Genomic DNA, 11,842 nt, shown 5'->3' on the forward strand with positions numbered 1-11,842 from the left:
TCTCAAGTGAGAACTGTGTTATCTTCAGTGAAGCCAGCATTCTCAATACTTTCAGTACAATTTCGGTGTTTCCGATAGAAAGCCGACATTGAAATCGGACGATATGGGACATTACAGTTTTTCGCTAAATAAAAGCAATATTCCTAAAGTTTGACCAAGTATAATTGAGCTTTGAACATGTTTCCATTGAAGGTTGTTCTCAAATAAAATACTAATAAATGTCTCGGTCTCCTCTTCTGTCCACACGTATCGCCACATGTTTTCTCGGTCATGTGACAGGTACGTCACGTGACGTATATTTGCGGAAAAAGTGTTTCCTTTGTGCTTTAGCGATACATTTCAATATCAAAACGTCTGAAAAGCCACACGAAAAAGTAGAGTTTTTTTTGCGATATTTGAGTGTTTATTCGAAATTCAGGTGTTTCCATTACCAGTTTGTATTACACTATTTAGATTTTGTGCATTTCTGAGGGTAAATGGATGTTCAGCTTCTTCAATGGTCATGAGTTTCTTCAACGTTGCCAATGAAACAATCGCAGGCTTCTGCATTCTACAAGCAAATCTGTCCGTCTTAAAGTGATACTAGTACTATTTAGTATTAAACTCTTTCCATTCCATACATTTGTCAGTTTAAATTGGTCTCTTAAACCCGCGGTGTCAAAGTCAGGTCCTGGAGGGAAAAAGAGTTGTTCATTATCAGGCTTTCTGTAGAGTTGTGTGATGATTAGATTAGATTCAGGTGTGTGACTTACTCACATTTGAAACAACGAGCGTCAGACTCTTTTTCAACATGTTAAGTATGGATTTTGTTTGGAAAATACAAATTCTTTTGTTGTTTTACAGAAGGGACGGCCACTGTATGTAGTTAACATGTATGTAAAAAGGCTCAACTGCACCCGTTTCCTTTATTGTCCTGGTTTCTCGGTTTCATCAGACTGGGTAAAGGATTTAATATTTTTTTAGTACTGATAATGATTTGTATTAAGAACTTCAATAGAAATCACCAATAAATATGTTCCCCAATACATTGCATTGTTTATATTAAGAAAATGATCATGTAAAAGCCTGTTGAGAGAGAGAGTACTTCTATTATTTAGGGGCTTTGAGGCACAGAGCATGGCAGGCATGGGGTGTAGTCGTGGCGAAGCTGAGGCACTTTGTGTTTACATCCACAGATGAAGAGGCTATTTGTCTGCTTAGTGCACTGTGCCCTTATCGGGGATTTGTTTGAAGCACAAGTCATTTGCATAAATGTCTTGGCAAGTAAAAGGAAAAGTTGTGGCTTGCAGCAGGAGAAACAGATTGTCCACACACAATACATGTTCCTCTAAACAGCTCCTTGTGTTTTATTTATTAATTCATTTATTTATGTATTTATTTTATTTGAGTTCTGAACATAAACACATCTTTGGATTCTTTTTGTTTTAAAAGAATAATATGACAATGATACTCTAACTGCATTTTTCTATCTTTATATACATTAATGTACTGCTGAATCACTTCTATAATACTGTATATTGCTGTCATTAATAGCACAGTTTCTTTTAGGGTTACAATAAAAGTCACAGCAATTCATTACACAATTTCTGGTAGCTTAGGTGAGGTTTCTTAAGTCTTACCTAAAACCATTGGGTTCCTGCTGCTGTTGATGATCATGGGTCATGATGTTAATGGCATGTTTTTATTATTATTATTATAACAGATGCACTTTTCAGAAATTCCACCGAGGGAAAACATTTATCACCTTCACCTTAAAACCTAAAAAACAAAAAAGTTCTGGATGCATGAAACAATAGATATTATTCCAGAAAATCTATTGATCTAAAAGTTTAAAATAAGAAGGTACTGTCTATTTAGATAATGCTGAAGTTTAATAATTTCAAGTTGTGCAACTGAACAAGAGTGGCCTGACTTTTAATCTAATGTTATGGTCTATATTGAACCCACATGGGGTTCCAGATCATTATATACTGTATACATTAGTGTCTGCAATAAAGTCTGTAACCCCAATACAGTACATAAATAAATAACATCTAAAAATGTACAAAAAACATCAATGGAAGGCGTGTTAGAGACCGATAAGTTAAAAAAAACCCAAAATGTAGCAAAACCCGATTTGTTATATTATCTTTTCTTAATAAAACCCAAAATATAATAACTGGTCAATAATGTAACAAAAGTGCTGAGCCCGAAATGTAATAAAACCCGAAATCTTAGAATGTCAATAATGTAACAAGATGCTGAATGTAAAATCTTTTTACATTATTGGGCAGGCTAAACATTCTTCCCCTAATCGTGTAATGATTTTCATATATAATATATAAAAAGGTTTATATACATAAAAAAGGCAAAAAGTTTTTTCCACGTATTGACCAATTGTAACATTTTGGGTTTTAATACTTTTTTAACATTATTGACAAGTTATTATTTCGGGTTACATTAGATTCTCTTTCATAACGTCTTGTTAGTTTCCCATGACCATCATTATTTTTCCCACTCCATCCTGTGATCATTCAAAAAGCATTGCACAATAATGAAACACACATGGAACCAATAAAGTTATTTTTATCGATTTTGCAATAAAAAATACATTCATACAGAAACTATTTTACAAAACAATATCAACTGAAAACATCTTGTTATGCATAAAACAAAAAAAAAATAAAGCCTCATATTTCCCATGTTCATCCAATAAAGATTCTCCTGTTACAGATGGGGGGGCATTTTCACAATTCTCTGAGAGGTTGAGCAAATTAAATCACATGGCAAATAAAAATAATAGTAATACTTATTGGGCACCAGAATGCAAAAAAAAAAAGAAGAAAAAAACCAATTCAAGTGTCCATAAAAATTCACATTTGAATTTTTTTTTTTTGTTCCTGTTTATTTCACTAAAGATGATAGGCCACAGGTGGAGGCTTGATTGGTGCATGCTGAAAATGTACATTTGTTTGACCTGTTTTTTTTTTTTTTAGATTTCTGTCCTGAAGTCTAAAACATGGATGTTGCAGAAGCAAATGAAGGAGAATTAAGTGCATTCAATTTACATTAAGTCTCCAGCCTTCCACCTGGCTTTGGTCCCATACCTGTTCAAAAAGAACCTCCTTACAAAATAATCTTTCATTTATGATGTTGTATCCGGTATGTTTTTATATTATGAAAAACAAATCATTTCCAGTAATATTCTTCAATTCTTCACAGGTTTGCCTGCATGGATGTAATGTGACAGATTTACAAAGACTGAACATGTATCCTAAAAGTCACTTTTGACACAATGTATTGTGATTAATCATTGAGGCGCCAAACGAGTTCTCTTTGCAAGATAGCAAAAAAACAAAACAAAAAAAAAAACAGGATCTAATACTAACTAAAAGGATTTGAGTGTCAAACACATTAAAGAAATTTACGAGCTCTCATAGGAGTGTGAAAAAATAACAAAACTTCAGTAAAAACGTGCATATAATGAAATTGGTACAGACCAATGTCTGGTTTGAGTCTCACCTCAGCCTGCAGCTGCTGGTCAGACTGGTTTAGTACCGTTTAGTCAGTTCCCAAGTTGTTCAAACAAACCAGGACTGAATAAAGATACTGACTCGCCTCGACAGTGACACCAACCAACCAACCAACCAAGTAAAAGAACAAACACCAAAACATACTGATGACTTTCAATTACGTCACAACTCTTGAAGTTTTGATTTTGACAATAGTTAATTTGATTGGCTCCATGTGAATGGTTTCTTAATAATAATGATACTTTTTTTTTAGCAGTTTTGGTGCCTGAATGTGGAACTTTGTATCAACATAACATCTTTCCAAGACGTTGTACCTTTGACAGTAAATTACAGCTCGTATTAAGTGCATTCACACCGTCTCATACTACATAGTAGTAAACCATTATAAAAGTGAATTGCTTATTCAAGTGCTCCACAATCCTGTCTCAGTATTGGGTCATTTTTTTTTTAAGAATGAATTCTGATCATTTCAAAGAGAATGTACAGAAATGTAAAAGTGGCAGTCATTCTGATGTTTCGGTATATACGTTATTATAATGAAAAGTTTAGAGCAGTTTGCTGCGAGACGAAAAGGGAAAGGTGTAACCGTATGGATCAGAGCCTTTATAAAGCTATTAAAAAACACACTACTGCATTTGCAATGGCCATTTGGTGTTAATGTGTGAAAGGTTTGAACGAGACAAGGCCACTTACATAAGGCATCAGTAAGGTCAACAGTGCATTTACAGATAGAAAACAAAATAAAAGCAAAATAAAAAGAAACAAAAAATCCCCGAAAATGTTTAAGCAATAGTGGTTTCCCTATTTAAAAAAAAGTAAAAAAAACAGACTGCCTTATGTGTATTCTACAATACTACGATCTTGAATATGATGAAGGTAGCTGCTCTTGAATGGAAAATTTGTTGTCAGATAAGCAAACAGGTGAGCAACATATCCTCTGAATCCATGCAACTTCTTATCAAAATGAAAAAAAAAAAAAAATGGTTTGTGTTTATTTGTTTTGTTGTTTTTAGTTACAAAGCTTACACAGTGGACAACATAATGAGCTTTTATAGCGTGTAGGTTTTTGAGACAGGCTACGTAATACATTGCACATTTAATAGCTGCACTAAACAAAACAACTTCCCATATTTGGACAGGAAGCTGTAGTTCCACCTCCAGGTGAAAAGGGGGCGCTCTAAAGCAAATCAGCTTCAAACAGACACCCCCTTTACTCCTCACCGACTACATACACAGACAGAACATTGGCTTGCGTTCATTCATCGTGAAACAACAGAAAACCACCCCAGAACAGAAACGTCCCCAACATCCGTGTCATTCACTCAGAGTTCCACACAGCAAGTTCCATCCACTCTTTAAAAAGCTGGCACAGGCAACAAGTCACAGGCACTCAGTCTCCATGCACACAGGCAAACACACTTTCATTGGAGGACTGCTAGTCCCAATCTGTCCCACCCCTCCCCACCCCCCCACCCTGCCTTCCTCCGAGTCCAATGATCTTCCAAGAAAAAAAGTGTTACACACCATACCGAAGAGTCACTTCCCATCTTCTCCAGTCCAGATTTTATACCCATTTCAAAATTTTCCCCAGGTCTCTTTTAGCCTCCTGCTCCTCCACAAAAAAAAAAAAGCCTTTCAAGAGCAATCTCCACAGCGAGGTGTTGGAGGCACTAAGTATGGTGCAAATAATAGCCTGCGTTGCTTCGTGTTTTTTTCCAGTGACTGGAAAATGGTGGTGTCCCTGTTAATGCTCCCAGGACGCACCAGCCTTTCAGATCCCCTACAGGACAGGACAATCAACCTGAATCATCCTCCGGAGCTCTTAACATGAAGGACATCTTAGATGTGCCTCTTCATGTGCAGCGCCAGGTGGTCTGAGCGGGAAAAACACCTGCAAAACAGAGAGCACACATACTTAGCATACAGATGAGCAAAATTCCCTCAAGTTTCATCCTTGAATATTGAAGATAATATAAGACAGAGTGACTTAGATTAATTACATTTTTGTTAAGTTGAGGTTTTGTTTATTCAGACAAGGTTTTTCAGGAATTTTTTATCGCCTGACATGTTTCGACTGTCAACTGCCAGTATTCATTAGAGGAGTTCTGCTGATCGCCTTTGATGGTTCCTTTGAAGTTTCACTTGACTTCCATGTAATAGTGCAAGCGAGATTCATTGTGTCTTCTTAATGAATAACATACTATTAACTTAACATTCTATTTAAAAGATGACAAAATAACAGTTGCTGGAACTATTACAGGAAAGTCAAGTGAAACTTCAAAAAAAACCATCAAAGGCAATCAGCAGAACTCCTCTGACGAAGTCTGGCAGTCAGGAAATAAAAATTACCTGAAAAACCTTGTCTGAATAAACAAAACTTCAGCTTAACATACTATTCAAAAAGAAGACAAAATGAATCTTGCTTGATCTATGACATGGAAGTCAAGTGAAACTTGCTTTGCAGAAACTAAACTGGTCAGCAAATACTAGTTCCAACAATAAAAACAAATAAGTACATTAATTGGGAAAAAACACACATAAAAATGTAACGATATGTAAAGACATGAATAACAAAATATTGCATATGAAAATCTACGTACTTAATCAACAAATTCAACCAATAGACAAAAAAAATGCACTTTTTGATGTCCTTTAGGAACATGAACAAATCTAGACTATTATTTGAAAGTATCAGCAGTGGCAGGTGTACAGTTGGTTTTCCCATCAGGATTTTTAACCATTGGGAATTGTGTTTCCTCAGACTTCAAATTGTATGTAAAATTATTATTATTATTCAGTATTACCAAAGCTGTTATTAGCCAACAACTGTCAATAGTTATTAGTTGCACAGCCAAAGCTGAAGTTGCACTCTGATCCAACTTTTTTTTAAATTATTATTAACTGTCTGATTAACATATTTATGGAGTCTTGTTCTTTGTCTCAATCCCCCCGTCTGTAAATCCCTGGAAAAATCTTCAGCTTTCCTTCAGGCTCAACACCCTTAAGAGAGCTCTTCATCAAATCCAATGCCATTCCATTATACTCATCTGTCTTTAATCTCTACGTCTAGTTCCATCAGTCTCTCCTTAACCCCATTTACCCTCAGCGTCGACAAACCAGGTGACTTATGAAGTGTTGTAGTCTTTGTTGATGAACAAGCAATTAGCAAGACGAGAGAGAGCCTAGCACTTCATTCACAACCTTTCAGTTGCAAGAAAAGTCTAAAAACAACAACAAAAGACTATTGTGACATATTGACAAGCTAATAAACCATACCGTGCAGGCTTTGTGGGACTCTCACCTGTCGCAATGACTGCATTTAAATGGCTTTGCTCCAGTGTGCTTCCTGAAGTGTCTGGTGAGCTCATCGCTTCGCGCAAAGCGCCACTCGCAGCCCTCCCATGAACACCTGTAAGGCTTCTCGCCTAAAAACAAGATAAAGGGAAAAAAAAGCATTAGAAGAGTAATTTGCTGAATAGTTGTTTTTTTTTTGTAGAAACTCAGCATATCACAAACCATATGTATAATAATATATCTTTGAAACTCAAAAGTCTAGTCAGATTTACAGTAACACAGTCATGCTATTCAAATTGGGCCCAGTGCTGTAAACTGGGGAGAAAAACAACTCTGTGCCTTGTGGGTCTTAAGAGCTGTGGTATGCAACCGTAAGGAACTGCGTGAGGGGAGGGCTTATGTAATAGGAGAGGAGCAGCATGGAAAAAAATGGAGTCTGCTTCTCATGGCCTTAAAGGCCATTAACCATGTGGGTAACATGGTCAAAAAAAGGATGTATGGAATGTAGTTTCCTCTCCTAATGGGGAGAGAAGCTGAAACAGCTTGACCCAGGTTAAAGGGGGACGAGTGAAACTACTCACATCTGAACTTTTGACAAAAAACACTGAACATGTTGGATTCCTATAACTGTACGACATCAAATAGAGCAAAGTACAGAGTTCTTTCCCATGCTTGAAATCTGAGAAGTGTTGATTTGTTTGGAGAGTCCACATCCTCTCCCTGCCACTTGGACACAAGAGTGTCCCCCCATGCCTCACTCTCTCCCTTTCCCTCTGCTTGCCAGAAGTCACGTTCCACTGTGTGAATTAGGTCACAGTTGAGGGCATTCCTTCTGGCAAACTATTCAAAGTATGCCAAGGTGTTTTCAACACTTGGACTAAAGGAATCCCATGTCAGATGTATTTATTTACCTGTGTGAGTGCGCTGGTGTGCTTTGAGGTGCGAGCTCTTGGTGTACACCTTCCTGCATCCGTTGAAGTGACACCTGTGCACCCGCCGCCTCCCGTCAGGCGATGCCTCCCCGTTGGTCAGCCCTGACCTCTCCAGGGTTCTCTCCACACCACCAGTTCTTACTTTCCCCGGCGAATGAAGAACAGTCTGTACCCCACTCCACACCTGGGCCACGGTTCCCTCCTTTCCGAGCTCAGGCGAGGAAGGTGGCGTGCTGATGATGGCGGAGCTGAGGTCCTCGCCGCCATCGCCAAGAATGTCAGTCAGAGAACCAGAGGTGAAGTCGAGGGTGGGAGAAAGCTCCTCGGAACTGTCGGAAGCCTCGCTGCTGGCGTCGGAGTTGAAGGCCCCAGTGTCCAGGTGCTGACTATCCTGATTGTCTTCCTCTTCCTTGATGTGGGTAATCTTTGGATCGGACTCCCTCGACTTGTCCCCGCAGGCTAGCATGAGCTTGCTCCACAGATCTTCCTGGTTCTCAAATTTGAGGTCCGTGGCTGAGACGTACGGCTCGCTCTGAAGGTACCTCTCCAGCTCCAGACATGTCTGCGGTGGGGAGACAACAAAGCTGTGAGATTATGTAAGCCAAGAGCCTGCAGTCAGAGCAAGGACACAAAACTTCAACTAGTACATCTGTACCATCCAATAAGTAGGGCTGGGCGAAATGGCCCAAAACTCACATCTCGATATTAGCTTTTTATGTTGTTCTGAGAAGTAGCAAATTAGCAGCGACTCCTAAAACAAGTATTTGAAAACAAAATAAGATATAAAAATATATATCAATATAGGAAATATTGTAATTTTCTATATTGCCAAAATAGAAAACTTGATATATCTTGAATCTCGATATATCGCCCAGCCCAGGGGTCTGGCTCCTTGTAGCATTTAAAAAAATATGGTATTGATGATTAATGACAATAACTTAAAATAAAATTATGATAAAAGAATTGGTTACCCTAAAAATGAATCACATTGTGCAATAACTTTGCCACCATCCTACTTCACCTCCTGCAACATCTACAGATCATAAACTTTCCTGCACCTGTGGCTAACCTTAAGTTTTAAATCCCTGCTAAGATAACTAAACCAACAAAAACACTATTTTGAAAGAAAATAGAGATTTTAATTGTGTGGGGAAAGATTTATTTAATTGCCAACATGTCGGCTTAATATGCATAATGCATGCTTGATTTGTTGCAAGAAATTAGCTATTAGCATGTGTTGACAGACATGATCTCTCACATGTCATCAAATTCAAATTATTTTTTTATTTTCAAATCCATTAACTCATACAAGTATTTGGTATTATTTTAACTGTATAGAATAATAACACTGTATTGTCTTTATTGAGAATGTTTTTTTTTTTTTTTGGCTCCAGGAGGACTTTAATCCATGCGAGATTAGGCAAAATGGCTCTTTTGAGAGTAAAGGTTGCAGACCCCTGGCCCAGCCCTACCAATAAGATACATTTTTCACTTCACAATTAATCTATTAAACTCTGGTAAACTTGTTTGCAGAGTTCTTATTCTTAGTGGTGGCAGACGTCGTCAATGCTAGAGGCCCTGCTTCCTTTCCTCCTGGAGGAATGAGGCAGGACATAATGTCTTATGCAGAGGATAGCCAAGTACACTGTAAGGGTGCCCGACGAGGCCATATCGGGAAAATACTACAAGCACTATGTTCTCCTCTGTGTGCACGCAAGAACCATGAAAAAAGGCACGTGTACGTGATTTGGTTTAGGTGCGTGTTGAGGTCGGTCATGAAATTTACATATGCTACAGAGCCTCCCCATTGGGTTAGTGAAGTGCTTGTAGATCTTTTAAATTTATCAATTATTCAACATAATGTGAATTTAATAATGCATTCGAAGGCATCGCTAGAAATAACATAGCACACCAGGGACTGAGGGGAGGGAGGTCTGGTTCATGGGGGTCCATAAAAAGCCCAGCATGAATACTGCACGAGCCGCTGTGGATTGTGGACATATTTTTCTGCGAAAAGGGAAGTGAGTAGTTCCTTAACCCAGTGCTGTCAGTGAGCATGGGCCCAGTGGAAGGTCTACTAACAGGCAGGCTAAAGCAGGTTTATAATGAAGTACATTCCAATTTATGGCCAAGACTAAATATAACACAGCGATGCTGAATTTAAACTTGCAAGACCTTAGTATACTTGATGGACTTTTCCAACTCTATCAGCTTTGTGACAATATGGTTTTAAAGTCTTTAAAAATACAATAATGAGGTTGAAACTAAGCGAGCATGTTGCAAAGTTCATGTCTAGTAAATAAGAATTGTATTTTAAAGTGTGGTTTTAAGTGTAAATATGAATTTGTGTGTGTGTGGGGGGGGGGGTGGACTGTCGTCAACACAGCTGTCTACATATCTGGCATGTTTCAAATGCCTGGAAGGGCAACCTGGTCAGACTGGGAAAATCTAATAGAAAGAAAGATAGAGGAAGAAGACTAAATCACGTTTAGAGAATATTAGAATATTAGTTTACAAAGGAGACTTCTTTTGCCATGTCCTCGACTCCTCTCCCACCAAATAAAGGTAAAAATCACTCTTGTATTCTCTCTGACAGCCTGTCATTCTTATTGGAACGTGCTGGTAAAGCGAGAGGGAGACAGAGAGAGAGACAGAGAGAGAGAGAGAGAGGGGGAGAGAGGGAGAGGGAGAAGGCATGCACACAGTGACGCACAGCCCGCCATTCAAATCTGCAATCGTCGCGTGTTTTTATATGAAACGAAGCCTTGTGCGCCTGTGCAACTTTACTAACATGTTGCAAAAAAACCCCCCCAAAAAACTACAAAAACACACTGGAAATCAAGATTGCTGGCAGTGAAAACTCCATAAATAACTATATGAACACTGTTACATAACAGTACAAATCACTGTTGGACATATTTTTACAATTAAGAAGTGAATGCCATACTTAAAACTGTACTGAAAAAGTAGTTTTAAATCAAATGGAAAAAGTCAACATTTTGCACGCAGATCTAGTGCTAATCACTTAAAGTGTAAAATATTCACACAACTTAGCGTAATTCAAGGCATTCATTTGTTATGCACAACTTTTCTGCGTCCGTGCGCAGCTGTCAGAAGGCAAGTTTCCCCCAAATTACGCACCACGCGCGCACCTCAGTGACAGAAACCACGCGTGCGCCACGACTCTATCTGTCAAACAGTGCACACTAGTGAGAGTAGAATACACACAGAGAGAGGAAAAGGTGACTATACCTGCTGCCAGTACTCCTCCAGCGACGGTAAAGCTGAAAAGTATCCCGTGTCGTGCACAATTTGGAGCTCCTGGAAAATGCTGCACATAGGAATGACATCCATTTCACTCCAGCGGATTTGTTTTTTTTTTTTTTGTTTTTTTTAGCCACAAGTCAAACCAAAACTAAGCGTGTGGAGTAAACGGAGCCTGTGGTGTTTGAAGGGAAGCTTGAGTCTTGGATGTGTTGTTTGCATGTATGATACGGTCTGTCGTCGTGCGCTTTCTAGCTGAGGATGTTGAAGCGTGTGACGCACGGAGAGCGCACCACACTGAACTCTCCAAAAGTCCGTCAGCGAACTGTAAATTCCCCCCCTCTCCTCTCCCCGCGTTCAACATCACACACAAGCCCCGCCTACTTTATGATTACGTTACGTTCAGGCACGTCCACCAATCAGCGCAGAGTATTCCAGTGCCCGGCCACCAGATCGCTACTGACCAATCCTGGGCGAGGAACGTCTGAGCTTGTGGGCTGTGATTGGTCCACGGCTCATAGGCTCCCTGGTTTCCTATTGGACCAGAGCAGGGCTATTTTTAGTCAGCTATATAAAGCGGAGCATGCTGGTAGCACAGTGAGGAAGTGAAGTCCCTCTTCTGGTTCAAACACGAGTCACTGCTCCGCCGAAGCTTGTGGAGATGTCAGCGTTCCAAAATAGATACAGATGGCAGTGTTTAGTACATCACAGGTAAACATGCATCTCCATCCACTCAACCCGTTTTTTCAACTTCATGCACGTCAACCATGAACAATGGTCACATGTAGCCTACTTAAAAAAAAAAAAATATATATATATATTACAAGTTATTTTCCCTGC

The 11,842-nt window shown here is 38.9% G+C and overlaps 1 protein-coding gene across 1 annotated transcript; it reads right to left on the bottom strand.

The window, feature by feature from the left end:
• Positions 1-2,548: 2,548 nt before the first annotated feature.
• On the bottom strand, positions 2,549-11,342 carry LOC114479218 (Krueppel-like factor 6). The gene is made up of 4 exons (XM_028472776.1): positions 10,991-11,342; positions 7,718-8,300; positions 6,814-6,937; positions 2,549-5,403 (listed from the first exon to the last, which is right to left on the bottom strand). The coding sequence occupies exons 1-4, from the start codon at positions 11,090-11,092 to the stop codon at positions 5,352-5,354; spliced, it is 861 nt and encodes a 286-aa protein (XP_028328577.1). The 5' UTR covers positions 11,093-11,342; the 3' UTR covers positions 2,549-5,351.
• Positions 11,343-11,842: the final 500 nt, after the last annotated feature.

This window comes from Gouania willdenowi, chromosome 17 (assembly GCF_900634775.1).
Source record: "Gouania willdenowi chromosome 17, fGouWil2.1, whole genome shotgun sequence".
Lineage (NCBI taxonomy): Eukaryota > Metazoa > Chordata > Actinopteri > Blenniiformes > Gobiesocidae > Gouania > Gouania willdenowi.